General features: G+C 40.2%; 1 protein-coding gene across 1 annotated transcript; it reads left to right on the top strand.

Annotated features, from left to right (window-relative positions):
• The first annotated feature begins 1678 nt into the window (after positions 1 to 1678).
• Positions 1679 to 20779, top strand: RRAGD (Ras related GTP binding D). Its single transcript, XM_054394086.1, has 7 exons — positions 1679 to 1823; positions 8344 to 8639; positions 9151 to 9350; positions 10346 to 10460; positions 15434 to 15576; positions 17311 to 17459; positions 19209 to 20779. Exons 1-7 carry the CDS (start codon positions 1679 to 1681, stop codon positions 19358 to 19360), a joined length of 1200 nt encoding a protein of 399 aa, XP_054250061.1. The 3' UTR covers positions 19361 to 20779.
• The last annotated feature ends 580 nt before the right edge of the window (positions 20780 to 21359 follow it).

The raw sequence follows: 21359 nt of genomic DNA, 5'->3' as shown, positions 1-21359 counted from the left end.
AATGTCTCAGTGACGTTTGGTTCATCGAAGTCATATGTGTGTGTGGGCAATTAGTTGTGTATGTCAATAATTCACAAACTGGTAGGGAGGCAAGTTAGACAGGATCATCTGTAGGCACCAGCATATGAGAAAGGAGTTTGTGTAAGCAGACTGAGTAGAATGATAAAAGTGAGATCTGAAGGAGCAAATAGAAAGCAGGTGCTCATCATACAATGCCTGGTCATTGCTTTTAAAGGCTATTCCTATGGCTTGAAGGCAGTCCCAAGACAATGCTCTAAATGACCTAAACGTTTAAGTATCACTGGCACTGCTTACTTGTGTGATGAATATATTCTTTTGAATGTTTTTTTTCCAGATGATTCCACACATGTATTTCACTAAGCAATTACAATGATAGTCATTGTTCTGTGGTGATAGCCATAGCACAGGTTCACATCAAAACCCTTGGTGCTCTGCAGGAGCACCTCTCTGATCTCAGCAAAGTTTTGTAGCTCTGTCAAAGCTACAGCACTAGTCTGAAATCTAGTGCCATTACTGAGATTAGAATGTAATTGCTATAATACAAAAAAATTGCAGTTCCTCACACAATAATTTTGTTTGCCTCTTTCCATATTCAGCATAAGCCTACTTCATGGGAATTTTATTTTACTTTATATTGTGTGAAATTCTGATATAAGAAATGTTTGTGTAATAGTTTAGCTATATGTTAAATGAGTTACACATATGTAAATGTTTGCAGGACTACTTTGGCTATGTTTGATCATTATGACTGCGAAACAAAATGTTAACACACTGCAGAAAAAAGGCTTTCTTGGCACTGATCTGCCACCATTCTACTTAAGAGTTATTTTCTCCCTTTAACAGAAGCAGGATGAGATTCTGTCACAATTAACATTTTGGGCCTGACCGTATGACCACATAGCCAGCATGAAAAGAGCACCAGGCAGGTTGCAGGCCACTGTTGGGTCCCGGAGCTGGCACAGTGGATCTGTGAGCTGAGCAGTGCTGGGCAGACATGGGTCCCGCCTAGGTCCTGCAGTCTCCCACATGCCGAATGTGGGGGCGATTCAAGAGGGCCCGAGAGCCCGCTTAGGGGTTCCTTGTGGGAGTGAGGCTGCAGGATTTAATCGACCTCGAAGCCCTGGGAGGGCTGCCTGAAATAAAAACTCCAGGAGTCATTTTGGTGCCGTGGACTGATACACCTGCCCGCGGCGGCTCCGTTCACCCACACCAGCGGCAGCGTCTCGTGTATGCACTGGTCCCACTGGTGTCTCTAGGCCCGTGTCGGGCGCCGCGAGACAGCAAAGCCGGGGTGGTAGGCGGCGGCGCCCGGCAGGGCCCGGAGCCCGCCTGTAGTCTCTCCGGCGCCCGGCACTCCTTGTCAGTGCCGAGTGACAGCGGTGGGGCCGGGCCTGGGACGGGGCCTGGGCGAGCGCGGAGGCCCTGCCGGCCCGTGACCGGCCGCGTCAGGTGACGCGGGTCACGCCGCCGCCTCCCCCGCCCGCTGGGTCCGCGCCCCGCCGGCAGACTGCGCCGTGCGCTCCGCCGAGCCTTCGTGCGGGGGAGGGAAGCGGCGGCGAGGAGCGGCGGCGGGGCCCCCCGCGCCCGCGGCGAGGCGTGCCTCGAGGCTGCCCGGAGGCAGAGGGGCTCTCGGAGCCCCGGCGGGAGCGTGGTCGGCATGAGCCAGGTGCCGAGGAAGCTGCCGGAGGAGGAGGGGGACGAAGAGGAGGAAGAGGAGGAAGAGATCGTGGGCTTGGCGGTCTACGCCGACGGGGCCGAGTCCTTCTCGGACGGGGACGCGGAGAGCGGCGGCGATGAGGCGTGTGAGTACCACTCGCAGTGGCCGCAGCGGCATCTGCACCAGGGATAGTGGGGAGCGGCGGCGCGGCTGCCGTGGAACTGCGGGGGGCGGCGGCGCCAACTCCCAGAGATCGGGGGTGCAGGCACTGGCCTCGGAAGGGGCTGTGGAACGGCGGCCGGCAGCGAGTGAGGTGAGGCGGGGCAGTGGACGAGGTGCGGGGCAGGGCCAGCCCCATAAGCACGGTGATGTGGATAAGGCGGGGCAGGGGCCGAGATGAGGCAGGGATGGTGGCGGGTGGGACGGGGCCACCATGGGGAGGTGAGAGTTTCTGCTGCCGGGGGGTCGGGCCTGGCTGCCTGCGATGTGGGTCAGGGAGGAGGCGAGGCTTCCCGCGGGAATTGGGACTCGGCGGGGCTGAGCGGGGCACGAAGGGAGCCGGGGATAGCGGTGTGAGGGAGGCAAGGCGTCCGGAGTGAGGCCTCGCTAGCGACGGAGGTAGGTGTTAAGAGGCCAGGCTGAGCGAGGATGCTGTGGAGGCGACAGGATGGGGACGGGGTGCTCCCTGAGCGCTACCGATCAGAGAGAGCAGGGGCAGGAGCAGGGCAGGGACTGACAGGTAGCAAGAAGGGTTAGGAGAGAGGGAAAAGTCAAAAGGAGTGCAGACATGTGGTGGTGAAGGCAATTTCCTTTCAGTATTTTCCATGTCTGGGTTGAGAGTTATTAGTTATTAGTAGCCACAGCCTAATGATGTGACTTGAGTGTGGAAGGAGGTGGGGTGATTGGGTGTCAGGCTATAAAAGGCAGTGACAGTTTGTGTCCAGGGCTGCTCTGCAGCTGTGAACGTCAGTCCCCACAGTGGCAGGCTGTGCTGCATGTCTCTTGTCTGTGCATATGACGACCCGCGTTACTTGCTGTGTATCTGTGTCAGTATGGATGGGGATGTAGGACAGGCTTACCAGGAAAAGCAGTCTCATTCAGTACAAAAGAAAAAAAAAAAGCAATGCCAGTTCGGAGCCTGTTGCTTTCATTCAGAGCCTGAACTCATTCTTCTGAGATGTATTTCACAAACGAGCTTGGAGAACTTTCAGTATCTCAGGGTGCAATAATCATGTCTGGGTTTTTTTTGTTTTGGTTTGCTTTTTTGTTTGTTTGGTTGTTGTTTTTTTTTGGGGGGGGGGCGGGGGGTTTGGTAGGAGCATAATAAAAGGCCACATGTTTTAAGGCTACTTTGATTACTAGCATGCAGAACCCTTTTCCTTGAAGGCTCAGTTCTAGGTATCACAGTGACTATAGCAGTTTGGGGGAGTGTTTTGAGTATAAGCCTACACGGTTAAAGGCGATAGGAATGCTAGGATGTAAGAGCTGTGGCTGAGAATTGCCTTTATTTCAGTGAAAAGAGAATATATTTTAGCGTGTTTTGTGCTAAATTAAGTTAGCATTTTCTGTAGAGAAATAATCTATATTCTGTTCTCAGAGGAACTTATTTGGAAATTTATCAATAGGAACTTTGTTAGAGTGCTAAAAATTTCAGTTTCATCTTCATTGTAATACCAGAATATTGTACAAATCTTTACATCTTGAATATCAGGAGAAGGCAGTCCATCCACAGACCTTTGCTATGCAGGATGAAGACAAAGGACCATTTTAACATTTTAAGTCAAGTCTTCTGACTTTCTGTTTCATTCTGAAGTCTGGAGAAAGAGGTATAGAGCATCTGTAATGGAGAGGGTTGGGATTTCGGTCTGTATTTTGTGTATTGAACACCAGGCTGCAGGGCAAGGGGAAAACTTTTCGCAGTTTTTGTTCTCTGTGTTCCTGGATCTGTACAGTAAATAGACCAGAATTTAGTGCCACCACTTCTTCTACAAAGAAAGAATGGAAAGAGCACCATAAGAATGACTTTGCTGCATGACTGTTGAGAGTGAATGGAAAAGCTTAAAAGTAAAAACATAATGTACCTGTAGACATATGGGAGATTGCAAAACCTTACCCTGTCTCTCACCCCATACTGGTTTGTTGTCTCCAGCCTGAATGCTCTTGTCCTCTTAATATTTTAATTTTGCACTTGGAGTCACATTCAGAGACCTTAAAGCACTTAGTTTGCATAAAGCCTAGTCATGTTTTTGATGTATGCAATTGAAGTATTTAGAAGCAGGGAAACTCTCTGCAGAGCGTCCAAGGAAGTAGCTTTAAGACATACCATTGCAGAGTACTGCACTTGTGGCAAAGTGGAACCAGGTCTTCTGGTTCTAAGTCTTTAGCCACAAAAATGTCCTTCCACCAGGCATTTCTGCAATGTTTATGAACCCACAGTAGCTGAATAGTTTGCTTGGTTGCATGTAAGCTTTCTCTGTTAACTCTGTGTTTTGTAAGGGTATTGTCTTGACAAGCACTCCAAAGTGCTGCAGATACTGCACAGTAGTACTGAAAAAGCTACAAGATCAATGGGCTTGAAAGTATGCAAGTGGAAAGTTTGGGACTTAGTTCTCCATTACTCAAAAAAAAAAAAGGGTTAAAACTTTAAACAATTGTGTTAGTGGGCAAAAATAATCATTAGTAGCTGTATTAGTTTAAAAGGAAACTTAAAGGCTTGTTACCTTATGGATGGTAACATGAGCAAAATAATTTATTTTAGCTTGACATCACCTGAGCTTTATTTCAAGCGTCTGAAAACTGAGATCTACAAATGCACATTCTAGTGTGGCATCCCTGTCACCTATATCTGTGAAGCGCTGATAGTCACCTGCTTTGACAGTTAATTGCAATTGATGTGGAATTCATGGTAGGCTTCAAAAACTATTTTAGTTATCAGTTGATAATCTCTAATAGTGTGAAGGAGATACTGAAGTATTCATTGTGTACTGTTGTGCATCCTGGTGAGACAGGTCAGTCTGCTACCTGCAGTTCTAGATTAACTCCTCAGAGCAGAGCTGTGTTCCATGTTGCAATGCATGCAGATAGCACCCCATAACCAAGGGCAGAACTTCAGTTACAGAAATTGTGTAAGGAAATGAGTGTGAAAAGTGTGCTGAAAGTGCTTTTTCATTTAAGTTTAATTTGTGAATGCTTCAATGGCCTCTAACCAGCATGATTTCTGTTCTTTACAGCTGCTCAGAAAAGTTGAAATATAAGACAGTTGATACACATTAGAAACTGGCATTTTATGGCATTTATTCTTTGAAAAGGAAATTAAGCAGGAAATGTGTTGCAGATCGCAATAGAGAAAATTATCTTTCCCATTATGGAATAGTGAAGAGTTTAGTGTTTCTCTTATGCATATTATGATCTCACTCAGTAACCTAGTCAGGGAAGTTGCAACAACACATCTACTGGCATTTCTGTGGCAAATTAAAGAAGGAGTTGTCATGTACTCTGCAAAGGAATGTGGGCAGGCAGCACATCGTCCAATTTGTTTACATATAAGGTAATCTCTTAAGTCTCTCTCAAAGGAAAGTGCTACAGCAGCCCTGCTATCTAGTCAGGTTCGGATGATACTCATTTACATTTCCCTGTCTTTGAACTGGCAGGAATTCAAAAGCTAAATAACAGTCTTACTAGCAGAAGAGCTGGTGTTCGTTCTTCTCATCAGTAACTCTGTTTGCACGTACAACTGTAGTATTTTTTAGTATGGCTGTAATATAAAGCAATTTCTTTCTAGTAAGTATTACAGTCCATAAAAACCTAACAACTTGGAATAATTTAATACAACAGTGTAAACGCCCAAGTTATTTAAAATATTTTTTAAGATACATTTGTGGTTTTAGCCTATTTGTTAAAGAAAAAGGAGTTATGTAGGTAGCCAGTCTTCTAGTTGTCTCATCACCAGTTAGAACTTTGGAAACTGCTGCCCATCTTCAACCTAATTTGAATGAAAGACATTTTAAAGTTGCTGAAGTTTCCACAATTTTTATGTCCTCAGGGGGATAGTTATGTGTGTTCTCTGTGGCAGCAGCTGGCAAACCAACGAACATGTGTATAGTCTAGCCAGCTGGCATGTGTTGAGTTCCAGATCAGCCATAGCACGTCATATCTGTTATTTGGAGGATATGTCATAAGACACACAGGGGGAAGTTGGTGTTATTGTGGTGGGGAGAGGAAGGGGGCACAAAGTACAAATCCATACTAAAGTGGATTTAGTAAGTTCAATGTGTATGGGAGGTTGATTGGGGTTTTTTTTTGAAACATGCAATAAAGCCTCAGCCAAAAGACCATTCTTTATACGCTTTTAAAAATTAAACTACTTCCTGTAAAGCTTTGAATACATTATTTTTTACCTTCTGGTGGCCAGAATGCTCATTACATAATATATGGATATATGCACATTAATGACATTGCAGCTATGTATTTGGCAGGTGTGGAAAATTTGTACGTTAGAGAAGAGAGCAGGGTGGAGGAAACACTGCAAAATCCTGAACCTTTGGTTTGCTTTAGTGGCAAGACCATACCCCAAAAACATACCATACTGTTTCATTGTTCTAGAACAAGATGTTTATTATTCCTCTATAGGTGTGAAGTATTGTAGGCACATTTCTTGCAGCCACAGGAGGTTACTATCACTGTTCAGCTTGACAGGAAGAATAGAGCAGTGTGGTGACTGTGGTTTATTACTTCTTAAATTTGAGTGCGGATCAGCAGAAGTTGGCCATTGCTGTGTTACAAGGATGAGATTCTATGGAGTTACCTGTTACTATTCTGCTTGAAGGAGTTTCATCCACTCACTGCTTCAGCCTGGCAGCATTGCATGTGTGATAATTGATGAGCGCAGTAAGTGGTAGTACCTGTCAAGGCCTTTCAAATGTATTTTAAATGGATAATGATTTTTCAACTGCTGTCAGTCACTGTGCTGGCATGAACCCACACTGAGAGGCATAAGCACTCACAAGCCAGTAGATGGTGCCAGGGGATATTTAATACTAACACCACCAGACCTTTAGTTGAGAAGCCTTAATTCTATATAACTGAAGCTTAAGAGGAACAAACAGACATGAGAAAAGTTCTCTGCCCTCCTGGTTGGCCCATCCTGCTCTTGCTTCTGAAAGTTGTAGCTGAGGCTTGAGGAACCCACCTCCTGTGTGTAAGACATGCTCTCAGGCAAATAATTCCTTCAAGCTATCCTTGGTTTTTGGCCTATGAGGCCATGACAGGTTTAAGTTGTTGTTGCTGAGATTTCTTGCTTTGCATTTTTGAGCTTTTGGAATAAAAACATAAGCAAGAAGAATGCATATGAACAAATGGCTGGCTTTCTGCAATTCAGAATTTATCCAACAGAAAAAGAGATGCAGTGATATTGTGCTCTGAGTTATGTTGAAGAATCTGTACTGCAAAGGGTGGGAGGAAGTCTGCCTGACAGCTAGTGTGTTTAGCCTGTTGACTGACCAGTATTTTAACCTGACCAGAGTGTGCTGTGAGCCTCACTCTGCAGATTTAGCATTGATGACTCTTTTTTTTTTTTTTTTGAGTTGCTTGTTTGACACTTCAGACAGAAGTGTCAAACAACAAACACAGGAGTGTTTGAAAGCTTTTTACATCTATAGGCAGTACAGTTTTCAGCTCAGCATCAAGGGGCATTCTAGGCCAGCTAAGTGCATTAATTTAGACTGTTGTAGCTGTTTTGATTAGAGATACCTGAAGCTGAAGCTGGTGTGCTTACAGGTGTGGATAGCTATACATTTATGTCCTATAGCTGTACATTTATGTCCTTACAGATGCAACGTTGTAGTTTACTCCCATAACTATCTTTATGCTGATACAAGACATCAGCAGTAGAAAATGTTGCAGTTTAGTGGTACCACTTTCAACAGGGGTAGGCAGCACAATAAAATCATTGTGTTCCCAGGCCTTTGTTTTGCAAATAGGCAGGGGATATGCTGTGATCTTATTCCTGGATAGCAAACTTTCACAGATTGTGACACAAATTATTCAAGAGCAAGGTGGAATCCTACCCACTTTAGAAAAGATAGGACCTGTTGTGCTCAATAGTGTGCTGCAAGTCTCAGCATAGAGGAACTGTGTGCATGTTGAGTTGTCCTCTTCCTACAGCTCCTGGGATGCGTGACTTTATTTATCTATAATAAATACAACTATATAAAATAAGACACTTTTGTAGCTTCAGAAATACCGCACAGAGGTACCTAACACAAACTTGCTCTCTTTTTCCGGTAGTGCAATGTAGCAACATGGTTGTTGCTGGATGATACTTCTTTAAAGTTGGGTTACAATGTATGTGGGCTAGTGTTCACTAGAATAAAATGAGGTGATTTAGAATGTCTGTGTTACACAGGTTTTTTCACATACAAATGGAATGATGAAGCCTTATGTATGTTTCTTACAGGTGAGAAGTGGGTTTTCTGGTACTAGAGCCGAAGAGGCAAATAATTTAAATTAAATGTATATAGCACTGTTCCCTAAGATTAAAAATTGGTAACATTTGCATAAATCCATCTGAAAATGTCATGAAAATAAATGTCAAATGCATGTTATCTGGCTGTTACTAATTATATTTCCTTAGTATATTGCTTTTCTTCTTGTGTGATTTTGTTCAGTTTTGGATTTCAACGATCCCTTCAGTACTGAAGTTAAGCCAAGAATCCTGCTCATGGGATTGAGAAGAAGTGGGAAATCTTCCATTCAGAAAGTTGTCTTTCACAAAATGTCACCAAATGAGACTCTGTTCTTAGAGAGTACAAACAAGATCTGCAGAGAGGATGTTTCCAACAGCTCCTTTGTCAACTTTCAGATATGGGATTTTCCTGGGCAAATTGACTTCTTTGACCCTACATTTGACTATGAGATGATTTTCAGAGGCACTGGAGCACTGATATTTGTTATTGATTCTCAGGTAAAAAAAAAAGGGGCTTCTTTTCTTCAGCAACAGAAAAATGGGTTGGCAAGCATATTTTTTTTTCAAAGCAAATAAATAGGTTTCATCAAAAATATACATTAAGAAAAAGTCATTACAACTTGGAAGAGCTGCTTATTTCTAATCTCCCTCTGTAGTATGTTCAAAAGTTAGCTAATTTGCTTTAACATTTCAAAGTTCTTTCTCAGTTTCCTAAGTGCTGACAGCATGAGATTAGTGTACATGTTGGATGTAGGCTCAGGCTTCTATGCATGAGATGGAAAATTACAGATCACAGAATATTAGGGGTTGGAAGGGACCTCTGGAGATCTTTGGGTCCAACATCCCTGCCAGAGCAGGACCACAGAATCACACAAGATTTTATTCATACATTTCATTAGAAATTTTTCTTTAAAAAAAAAAAGCTGTTGCTGAACTGTACTGTTATAAAATTTTATATGTATTTTTAAGAATTTTTCTACAGTTACAGCTTTTCTTTTTCTTTCATTAGGATGATTATATGGAAGCATTAGCTCGGTTGCATCTTACTGTCACCAGAGCCTATAAAGTGAATCCAGATATCAACTTTGAAATCTTTATCCATAAAGTGGACGGTTTATCTGATGATCACAAGATTGAAACACAAAGAGATATTCACCAGAGGGCAAACGATGACCTTGCAGATGCTGGATTGGAGAAGATTCACCTCAGGTGGGAAAAGCTGCTGTGCAGAGAATACTAAAGAGGAGAGGAGCTTATTTGACTTATGTGTTACCATTTTCTGTTCTCTTGAAGTAGCTGGCAGCAAGCTTTTGATATATGATGGAACAGGATAATCAGAGACATTGCATTTGACCTGTGCCAAACAAACTATCTTATTTCTGATTTCTGTCTTGGAGGGAAAGATGGAGAGGTGGTGTGCTTAGAAACAGAGTACAAATACATCAGAGGTTCTACCAGGTTTTGCTGCAGCTGCTGTCCTGAAATAAGTTGCTTGGACAGTGGCAGCAACCGGTAGAGCTCTATCCAGTGGAGTATATATGGCACCTACATAGCTTTTGCCTTCTTTGAAACCTCTCTGCCTCACAGTCCCCTCCCAATTACTAGTCCTCACTGCTGCAGTCTGCTTGGAGCCACTTGGGAAGACTGATGCTGTGTCTTTGCCTGATGTCTGCTGATAAAGCAGATTATTCTAGCAGATAATGAAAAATAGTGGACTTCTTCAGACTGGGAGCTAGAGGACATCAAGCTGTCTTGGCTTTTTTATCACTTAAAGCCAAGAACAAATACATTAAAAAAGAGGCCTATTATGTGAACATGCCAGCTTTCTAGAGCTCTTAATTTCTTAACTGCATCATTACATTGATAAATGGGTCCACAGCTTTCAGAAAGGAGATCACAACAGACATACTCAGTAATATTCCTCTCCTACAATTCAGAATATAATTTTCTAAGAATACCAAGGTGGGATTTGAATCATGGAATTCTACATCAAGCTCTAGTTTGCAGTGTCTATGATTTTTTGTGTGTGTGTAAAGATGAAGTCCTATGCTTCAATCAAAACATGTGACTTTTAATCACAAGGGATAATTGCAGAAGTGTAGGCACTTGCTGTTTGACAATATTTCGTTTCACTCATGTTATGAAAGGTACATCATGTTCACAGTAAATGGCTAAAAGGAAAATGTGGTGACATTTTTTTCCAGCTTTTATCTGACAAGCATATATGATCATTCTATATTTGAAGCATTTAGCAAAGTGGTACAGAAACTGATTCCGCAGCTCCCAACACTGGAAAACCTGCTTAACATCTTTATTTCAGTAAGTACTTGTTACATACTTTGTCTCTAGATCCAACTGTCCAACATGCATGCTCAGATACTCTGCTCGCTGCCTTCTAGGCAATTATGAGCAATGTGAACTCTCTGAGAAGTTATCAGAACTTAGTTGAAATGCACCCACATGCAGCTTGGCTTCCTCTCCCTGCCGATTGGAACAGCATTGCTGAGACACTGTTAGTATTTCCTGAATCACGTGAAGTGGGTTAGCAGTCATCACTTTGCTGCTCATACACTAATCTGAATGTTGCAAAGGTTTGTGCTGACTGTGCTCATTTAAGTAATACTTAACATTTTTCTGAGTACATTCTTAAAGGGTCATCATTTAGTCTGACTCCGTATGTAGAGCTGTCTGTAGTGCTTCCTAGGATTAGCTCTTCGTATCAAAGCTTACCTCATATGAAATCTTCTCTTGTCTTGAAATTTTTAGAGGTAGACTCCAGTTAAGGGGCTTTGTGTATCTAGTGACTTGTTATCACTGTGGAGATAATTGCTTGCTCCTTGTTCCTGTGACCTCTTCCTCTCCTTTATACTGGTTCTGACACTCACCTGTTCCCTCATGGAGCCACTATGACACACATTAATGCACTTTTAGTTAAAAACAAGTTGTGGAAGAGTGCAACATGCTCTTGTTTTGGCACAAGATAAGAGATGGGAGCATGTGGCCATGAGCAAAGGGAAACACACTGTGTAGGTTGTGACAAGTGTGAACTCCCCGTTTTGGTGGTCATTAAGTCAGGTCATAGTGGCTCCTGAAGCTGCACCCTTTCTCACAGTATTCTAATTCTGCACCTTGCATCTAGCATTAATTTGTCAAGCTTGAATTTCCAAGCAAGGTACTTTGTTGTTCCTTTTTGTGATTTCGAGTTAATGAAATTATTTAATATTGTTCAACAGCCTGTAAGATAAAAGTAGACCTCACAGTTTCTCAGTGTAGGGTGTGAAAATGGAGAGAGATTAAAATTGGATGTGTTGCTGAAAGGGAAAGCTAGGACTAGAGAAAGGTCTTTCCAAAGCTTATTCTCTTACTATTAGGCAATGAATGATATTGAGTTGTGAATGGTTTGTTACAAAGATCTGTTTCTACCAAAATGGCTGGGCCATATACCAAATATCATCCAGTCTCAAACTCCACTTAGGACAGAAGGGTAAAGAAGGAATAATAATAGCAGTTCTGAAGCAATTGGATATTGAATATGCTGTCTCAATGATAGTCCTCCTTGTGTCAGTCACCCCAGTCACACATTGTCTGTCAGGTCTCTTTATGGGGTCTCCTCACTCTTTGGAGTTGGTGAAGAATTTGCACCAAACCACCAGATGAATCAAACACAAACTGCTTCCTGAATGTCTGATGGCAGTTGCTTGTGTGTCTAGAACACCCAGAAGGCAGCTCCAATAATGTCTAGAGTATCAAATGTAGTTTGTAAGGAAAAGCAAGTCTTTAAAATGAATGGGAAGCTGAAAAAAAGTAAGAAAGACACTATTTTTCCTATGCAGTAGGGGAAACAGACTGTTTCTTAGCTCCAAATAGAGTTTGTTAATGACCTGGAGCAAGGTGTAGCTGCATCACTATGTTCTCAGCATGCTTGCTGTCTGTTTTTACAAGTATTTTCTCTCTGTAAACAGAAGACTCCAAATGACTCTCACAGGAAGACTAAACATTTTTCTCTGGCATAGAATTAGTGGGTGCTGTACTTTAGCAACTTTGTGACATGGATTTTGGTCATGCCCTATCTCAGGAAGCCAGTGTGTTGTGTATCAGAGTGTGGGTGTATTGGTGTTCTAGTTTGGGTTTTGCAATAATATTCATGAGGATATGCTTTCATTTATGCTATGAAGACTTCCAACATGAGAAGCTGATGACTACAGAAATAGATCTGTGATAATTCTTTAGTTCACAGCAGGTTTTTTGCCTAACTTTACAGTGACAGAGTGTGTTTGGCTGTGTGTTTGAGGAGCCATCAGTGTGATACTACTGCTTCTACATCCTTTAACATAACTGCTTGTAAATCATGAAAATAACAGTTGGGTTTGCATTCAAAACCCATGTAAATCTTATGTAACTAACACTCAACTACTTGTTGAAGGATGCCTTTTTTTAAAATTACCCTATCCTTACCAAGCAATCAAGCTGTGTGACACAGAAATGTAGATTTTCATTTTAGGGTTGTTGGGGTATTTTTGAGGCATGTTAAAAAGTATGTATTAAAAACAAACAAGGAGTTATCATGGTAAAAATAAAGTTAATCGCAGTTTTGTATATTTAATCATTTACATCTTACAATCTGTGAAATTCATATGTAGTATTTTATATTAAAATTAATTCACTAAATCTGGTGTTTGCCACAAGACCTGTTTAAATAACTGTCCAACATTCATTTCCAACTGATACTGTAAGTTCTTTTAAAAGTTACTGTATAGGGTCAAGCTTTTAGGCTTTTCATACTTTCAAGAAGGAAAAAGGACAATTTATTGAAGCTAAGAATTGGGGTAATGCTGCCAGTTTTACTGAACCCATTCCATTTAGAGATTAGAAACTGCCTTCTACTTTATCACATGCATTATTGTTGAGAAATATGGTTTGAATTTGAACTACCCCATGGTTTTTACCTATCCAGAAAAAACCTCACGTATTCATCACAGAAGATTTTTTTGTAATGACTCCCTTGGTTCAGATTAGCCATGGAATACTTATACATTGATCCAGAGTGCTTGATAGAGCTTCTAGCTTTGTTGCAAATTCTTTCCAGGCTGTAGTTTGTATCAGAGATGATCAGAGATGAGATTGAAATGCTGCCACTGATCACAATGAGAGCAGGGTCAGAATAAGCAATCACTTGTGTAAGGCAGCTGTTGGCCTTCGTTTCTCTCATAAGGAACCCTCCTGCACTAGTACAGTTGATTCCTTATTGTCATTTTCTCTGACTGAGCTTTAATGGTGTAATGTCTCTTTGAATATTGTTTATTATCCTCTCTTTCCTGTTTTTTTTTTGTGACTTGCATTTGCTGTTTGTACTAGTATTTTTTTTTTTTTTAGTTGAGTAATTTGGTAAGGTAAGCTATTGGACTCTTCTCCCTAGTAACACAGGCTGCACCTGGGAGTTTTAGATTGGGTATTAGAAGAAACTTCTCTACTGGAAGGGTTATCAAACTCTGGAATAGGCTGGGTAGAGCAGGTTGCTCTTGGCTGGGTCTGGTTCCGCTTTGTGTTATCTCCAAGGATGGAAACTCTACAAAATCTCATATATCAGTGTGCTCCCAGTGCTTCACCACTCTCATGCTATTTTCATTTTTTCTCATATCAAGTCAACATTCCAGTTTATGCCTCTTGTCCTTCAAAACTGCAGCTCTGTGAAGAGTATGGCTCTGTCTTCTGTACACTCTTATATTAGGTATTTTTAGATAGCAGCAGGCCTCTTCTTCAGGCTGAACAGAGCCAGTTCTCTGAGACTCTTCTTGTGCATTGTGAGCTTCAGCCTACATACCTAAGGTATCCACAGCATATACTTGGGTTTGAATATTTTTTATTATGAACTCTTTACTGGAATATGCCACTCTGAGTCTTTTTCATAATAAAATGCAAGAAATTCGCCTCTAATGCTGTTATTATTGATGGATGTTTCCAGCCTTAGCTGTGTGCAATAGTGGAAGAAATGAGCCTCTTTAAGAAGAAAAATGTCCAAAATATTGCTGGCCATTGTTCAACAGCACACCTAGGGTTGAAATTTTTCTATGTATTTTGGGAAATTTGGAAAGCAGGAGGGTCAATATAGTCTCTGAAGTATGTGTTAAGTAGTTGACCTAGGAAAGAAGGGAAAGGAAACATTTTGTAACTCCAAAGGAAGCTGAAGCTATGCAAACTTGTTAGGGGTTTTCAGTGTATTTTTTTTGGTAGTTACAAAACTGCTGTGGCAGCAGTTCCAAACCATTTTAAAAAGGGAAGCCTGCATATAAGGACAATATGTTTTTTGGGGGACAGAGTGGCTTCTCCCTTGAATAAGTGGATTCTGAAGCAGATTTGAAGCTTGAGCTTTAGCAATACTGGGAAATCGCCCTTTATGTTCATGCTGGGACAGCTATCCAGGTGCAATCCCTTGATACCAGCAAGCAAAGCTACTGTTTTCAGTTAAGCAGTACGTGTTTTTCCCCCTTTTTTTTCCAGGAAGCATAGGCAGTTTATCTACATAGAGTATAAGCTAGCATTCCTAACTATCCTCTGAGAGCTGTGAATACCTCACATCTCCAATATGGAGAGTCTTAATCAGCTTGGCCAGGTGACAAGAGTATACTGTCATCACGTTAGCAAGCCTTAGCATTATAAACATGGCTTTGTAACCATCAGTGCTCCATGGAAACTGAAAGAGCACCAGCAAAATACCAGTCTTTCTCCTGTGATTCTAAATGATGTTCTAATGAACTGGATGATAAAGCAGCTACAGTCCCCAACAGACAAATTCTCAATTACCCTGAGATATTAATTCCTGAACACTACTGCCTTCTTTTTGTCCATCATCTTCTTCTTTTCCTTGTTTCTACCTTCTTAACATGTCCAGCTAAAATAACTTTAAATTGCAGCTCTCTCTGTCAGTTGTTATAATCAAAACCCTAAAAATCCTGATCCTAAAAAGACTTTTTTCCCCCTGCATTTTTCCATTGAAAATAAATGCAATGTGTCCAGAGGTTATTCCAGAGAGGGGAATTTTGGGAGAGTAATTTGACATTACAGCTACTCAGGGGTGGAAAGTCTATGAGCATTACAGTTTGCTCCAAAAACGATGGAGCTGTATGTACAGTTCTTTCCAAATGAGCTTGATTCCAGTTTAACTTCCACTTCTTCATCCTAGCTTTTTAAGTACAACAGGCAAATAGGGGAACAAAAAAGCTTGGTATTAATTTTTCAAGATATGGCTTCCACTTTATTTTTCTTTCTTTTTTTATTTTTTTTTCCTTAACTAGAATTCTGGGATTGAAAAGGCGTTTTTATTTGATGTAGTCAGTAAGATCTATATTGCAACGGACAGTACTCCAGTGGATATGCAAACTTATGAGCTCTGCTGTGATATGATAGATGTTGTGATTGACATTTCTTGTATATATGGGTAAGTAAATTGTTAATGTTTTCCATAAAACTGTGTATCTAGAACCTGAATGGCTTCAAAATTAGAATGATGTGAGTATAAACAATGATGAGAATGTGTAATTTGCCAGAGTAATTTGTGAGGACAGGGGAGAAGGAGGAAATGGCAGGCCTCTGAGGTACAGATCACCTGCCAGCAGCAATCACTGTTCCCTGCTTTTGTGAACACCTTCCTCTTTCAATGCTAGTAGTTTTATTTGGAGGAAGGAGTGGGAAGTAACCGACCTTAAAAGAAACAGAAATGTTAACATTATCTTTTTGTTCCCCATTGAGGAGTTGAACAGAATGATTCCTCCCATTTGAAAAAGTGGAGCCATATTTACTCTTGTTTACTTTAATAGCTAGTGGCCTCTACTGGCCTCAGAGGGCGACTTCACTCTTGCTTCAGTTCTCTGTTTGCCCTCTTCTCCCTCCACGACCTTGTTGAGTGTATTTTTTTCAGTTTCTCATCCTCATACATTAGCAGCTGGAGATCTCCTGGCATGCCTTGTCCACCTCCTTGCAAGTTATGTTCTAAATGGCTTGAATGTAATACCAGCTTTTCCTAAGAAAGGCATGCTTTGAGTGTGGTAGTCTTTAGTAGCCTTGCAGTCTTACCCATTGGTAGACTTCTTGCATTCTTGGGAGAAGGTATGAGGGAGAACCCTAGTGCAAATGTGCACTAGTTGTTAAAATTTAAAAAGAACCAAAAATTGTTCAATACCTTTCTAAAATTTCTTAGGTTTCTACATTTTGTATGTTTCAGATTTAGGAGTTGTTCACTTCAGTAACTGTACAAGAACTTGTGTTTTACAAAAAGGATGCTGATTCTGTGGCTTCTTCTGTACAGAGAAGGATGTTGCTTGTAGTTCAAAAGACCATTTCTTTATTATCTGTACAACACCACTTGTGGGGTTCTCTATTCACAAAATGTCACTTTGCCACTGTCTTTGTGTAACCATTTAACATACATCACCAGAAATCTGCTTGCCATGTTTTTAGCTGTAGACTGAAGACATGCTACAGCAATGCATTTCTTATCCTCTTTTCCTGAGGCATCTGTGGAACTTGGCACCTTAATATATTACTGATACTAATAGTTCTAGTAGGTTGGTGATAACTGCTCATTTACAAGATCCCTCTATGCAGTCAGGAATGAGGGTAAAATTACAAGGTATAAAACTAATACAGTGATCATCATGACGCATCATCTGTGAAGGAAAAATCTGTTTTCATGTGATTGTCTTGATAAAGCCTACATCTCATGAGGAAGGTCTCATGATGGCTTTAAACTATATCAGCCAGCTGCCACTGTTCAAGCAAGGTTATTAGATTTGGAATTACCAGTACAGACTTACTGGTTCACATGTTTTAGATAAAGTCCAAATATAGTGCATTGATTAAAGGAAAACAGACAACCTTGTGCTAAGTGGTTGGCAATCAACAGAGGAAAATAAGGCTCTAGTTCAGGTATTTGGCAGTTAAACAAACTGAATTCTATCCACAGATCTAAGACCTGGTGTGTGATTGGATAAATGATTTAATCTCCATGTCTTCTGGGTGTTCATAGTGTGTAGTTTGAAGAAGAGAGCCTCTCTGAAAGGCTGAAAATTTCTTGAAGGTTGAGGTTGTCTGGGGAAAGAACCAATGTGGAAATACCTTTATTAGCTCATGTGGTGGCTTATCTTTTCTTGTTTGTTTGAATATTGCCTCTTAGGCTTAAAGATGATGGCACTGGAACTCCTTATGACAAAGAATCAATGGCGATCATAAAACTGAACAATACAACTGTCCTTTATTTAAAAGAGGTGACAAAATTCCTTGCTCTTGTTTGTTTCGTCAGAGAAGAAAGCTTTGAGAGAAAAGGTATTTTTTTCCCTTTGCTATTATTTCATTACTTTTACATTAGCAATTTAATAACTGTGGTTGTCATCAGCTGATAACAGTCTCTAGCTATATCACAATTACTAAAGGTAAGTACAGCTTGATAGAGCCTGCACAGTGAATTTAAAGGCAGGATGTATTTGTGCTGGCATTAAGATAAGATGAAATCATAAATGTATTTAACAACTTTCTGATTTGAAAGCATAGGAAAGTTTACATCCAGTACAGTAAAGCTTCCATCTGCAACAGTCAAATCTTTATACTGGCTAACACTGATTTGTACCTGTTGGCACCAGCATACACGTTTGGAACAGCTTCTGTGCCATAACCAAACGAACATTACTGAAAATTACTTGCTTTCCTCAACTCTGAAAGTAGGCTTTTGAAAAGCTGTGTATTTGGGAACTAGATGGCTTTCATATTTTGCAGTTAAAGCACATAAAATTTCCTTGCTGTCTCTGACCCTACTGAAGGTCAGTAGTGAAAGCTTGGTTCACGATCACTCTGCTCAGTAGCATGATGTTCACTGAGTTACTGGTCTTAGTGAAATGCCCTGAGACCAGAACTGAGCAGTAGGACAATGAGCCATCATCTGGGCTCATATCCTCATCTTGTGGTACTAATTCAGCAGTCAGTGTTAGTGTGCTTGTGAATCCAGTACTTGTACCACATCTGCTGGGCTGTTTGACAGGCTGGTTAGCTTTTATTTTATAGAACTTCAACTGGTTAAATTTCCCTTTACTAGCCATACTGCCTTTGTTGTTTGTGAATGTTAGATGTAGTCACTTTCTATTTTTGCTGTAGGCAGAAAAAGTGTTATTTTTACATACCTACTAAGAACTGTTTCAGAAAAGACACCATGTTGAGTAAACACACATTAGGGTTTGTCCACAAACATATCAGGCTGTTTTGTCTGCAGAGCTGGGAACGCTTAGTGCTGTAGCCTGTGCTCTAACAGTACAATTTTAGTACTACAGTTTAGCTTTTTGTTCCTGGTGACTTCCATATAAGGTTTTGTCTGAACTCTTGGGAACGGGTTAAGAAAGCTTGTGACATTAAGCTTGAATGAGGTCATAAGCTCAGTACCAAAATTCTAAAGTTGTGTTGCAATATTACACAGTTGTAGAACCCAGTAAGTGTTCCAGTTGACTGCCAGTACAGCTTTACAGCTGTGGGATCACATTCAGCCCACTCACACAGTAACGTTACCTACCTATTACATATGTATGTAATCTAGCAGCATGTCCTTTGTGTTATTTTTCAATTGCAATGTAAGTTGAAATACAGCTGCCTGTTACCTGGTAATGTTTCTATCAAGTATCCATTTCAATGCTTATGCATTGCCAAAAAAAAAAAAAAATTTGATTACTAGATGCTACTTAACTTTCACAGTTAACCTGTAAATCAAATTTATAATATGACACCATATTTTATGAAATATTTTACTTTTCTTGTAGCATATCGAGCACTTCTCCAAAGCTCTGTATTAAGTTAAGGCTTTATCTGCCAATGAACTTCTGTTTGTTTTCTCTTAAGACTGATATTGGACATTGTATGTGTTTATCTAATGTGCCTTTGCTTAGCACAGAAAAAAAATGCCTGGAAAATCCACTGATTATGACCTCCAGATAGGAAGTGTGGTATTTCACTAAATACAGAATACAAGCAATTTTTTTTAATCACTTTGTGTAAATGTCTTGATTAATATGGAAAATATTTCTGTCTCTGTAGGATTAATAGACTACAATTTCCATTGTTTTCGAAAAGCCATACAGGAAGTATTTGAAGTAAGAATGAAAGTAGTAAGATCTCGAAAACATCAAAGCCACCTGCAAAAAAATAAAAGACCCACTCCCAATGGGACACCAAGAATGCCACTGTAACGGAGGTTTTCTGGCATTGTGGCAAGCAAGTTTCATGACATTGATGTGACTTCTGCATCTCATTGCACTGAGTGAAGAGGAAAAGAAATGGGACTGATGTATTATAAGAATTTCCCGTGAACGTTCAGGAAGCACTGTTTAAATATTTTTATCCAATCAGTTTTTGGGTTTGTTTTTGTTTATTTTTTCATATAGTGAGCACTTTGAACAAAATGTTGTATATATAAGCATTGAGGTGAACAATTGTAAGAATTTTCTTAATATATGCTGTAAACCTTTTTCATGCCATATTAAGGAAAAACAGCTGTGACAGAAATACTGGGTACATAATTTGCACTTTTTCATGTTTTCCTTGTGGAGTTGGACTTTGATAAACTTAGTTTTTATGGTGATTTTGATGCATGGTGTCAGGTAAAATGTATGCTGTAGTTTATTTACCTGCAACAATCAAATTGGTTAGTAAACAATTAAGAAAACTTGATACAATGCCTTTTAAAATTTGTGACAGCTAATACCTAACATTCGTACAGATCTAATTTCATATATTTTTCAATTTGTAAACTGAAGAATAATTTTGAAGTATTACAGCAATAAGCACCTTACCAGGGATCATATCTGGTAGGTAAATATTAGCTTTTATAAAACAGGCTTTTGGCCAAATTTCATCCAGAGTTCTCCATAACACTGGTCATGCCCTCTGTTGGGTCTGTTTTTATTATTTACCTCAACATATACCACTAAAATACCTTTCTATAAATATAATTGTTTTGTAAAATGCCTCTATGTTGCACTGGTATTTTTATAAAACTTCAGAGGAGGATGTTGTATCTGAAAGAGTGGAATTTACATCACTACGTTTGTTTGGAAAGCCTGCACATCTGCAGTTGGCATGAGAAGAATCTGTATGTATTTCCAGTCTGATGTTCTGATGTACCAAGGTCCTAAAGATGTGAGCACTGAGTTCTGATTCCCTCTAATAGAGGTGCATTTGTGACTGACATCAAAAGGAGACAATTAAAACAAGGACTGGACAATCTATCTGCTGCAGTGATCAGCATACATCACTACTTTTTAGCTTAATATTGAATATGAGCAGACTTGCCACAGGATTAGCCAGGACAACAGAGTACTCTAAAGCCTAAAAAGAAGTAAAGCTTACTTTCTTCAAAAACACAGAATTCTCAAATTCCTTTTGGTACTGTCACCACCTGTCACCTTAGGTCATCTTCCGACCAGCCCCTTACTTAAGGTAACACAAACCTGTCTTCAAAGTTCACCACATCACATCAGAGTTGTGTAAGTGTGGTACCTTTTGACAGCTCTCCAGTCCACAAGACTTGCATTTAATGGCTGCCATAATTTGCGGCCACATATTTGTCATAAATTTTGTTGAGACTCAGCACCGGGTCAAAATCTGTCCTTCTTTCACTCCTTCTGGTATAGGTGACTGTGGGGCAAAGAACACCTACCAGGCTGGACCAGACACTGTTGGGGTTTGTTTGTTTGTTTGTTAATAAAGTATGTCATGATACTAGCTATGGTATGAGTCATAACTGAAGAACGTAGTGTCCATATATTTGGCCTGATTTCTATGTAGTCATGTGCTTTTAGAGACTATCAATTTATTTAAGGCAATTAAGCAAGCTCTTCTTATCCCTTCCAGAAAGGTTACATGGCATAATTAAGTGAAGGTGAATTTAGATAACATAGAAAATTTCTAATTGGATATTATGAGTAAGAATAATTGTTATCAGATTACTTATGTTTCAAATATGTTTAATTCCAAATTTGAATTCTGATAACATAGAAAATTTTTAATAGGATATTATCAGAGTAAGGACAATTTTTCTCAAGTTACTTATGTTTCAAATACATTTAATTCTAACATGGAAAGAATGTTTAAAATGCATTAGTTTTACTGTTTGGTGTTTTCAGTTTAGATTGCTGGCTTTTGATAATTTTCGTATTAGTACCTCAGATATTTATGTTCTGGCTACAG

The sequence above is a fragment of the Indicator indicator genome, chromosome 2 (genome assembly GCF_027791375.1).
Source record: "Indicator indicator isolate 239-I01 chromosome 2, UM_Iind_1.1, whole genome shotgun sequence".
NCBI classification, from domain to species: domain Eukaryota; kingdom Metazoa; phylum Chordata; class Aves; order Piciformes; family Indicatoridae; genus Indicator; species Indicator indicator.
The sequence above is the reverse complement of the archived record's forward strand: the minus strand, read 5'-3'. Positions and strand labels throughout refer to the sequence as shown.

Coding starts and splice junctions, on each gene's coding strand:
- RRAGD (XM_054394086.1), top strand. CDS start 1,679: ATGAGCCAGGTGCCGAGGAAGCTGCCGGAGGAGGAGGGGGACGAAGAG. Junction 9,351..10,345: donor TTGGAGAAGATTCACCTCAG/GTGGGAAAAGCT, acceptor ATTTTTTTCCAG/CTTTTATCTGACAAGCATAT. Junction 10,461..15,433: donor TGCTTAACATCTTTATTTCA/GTAAGTACTTGT, acceptor TTCCTTAACTAG/AATTCTGGGATTGAAAAGGC.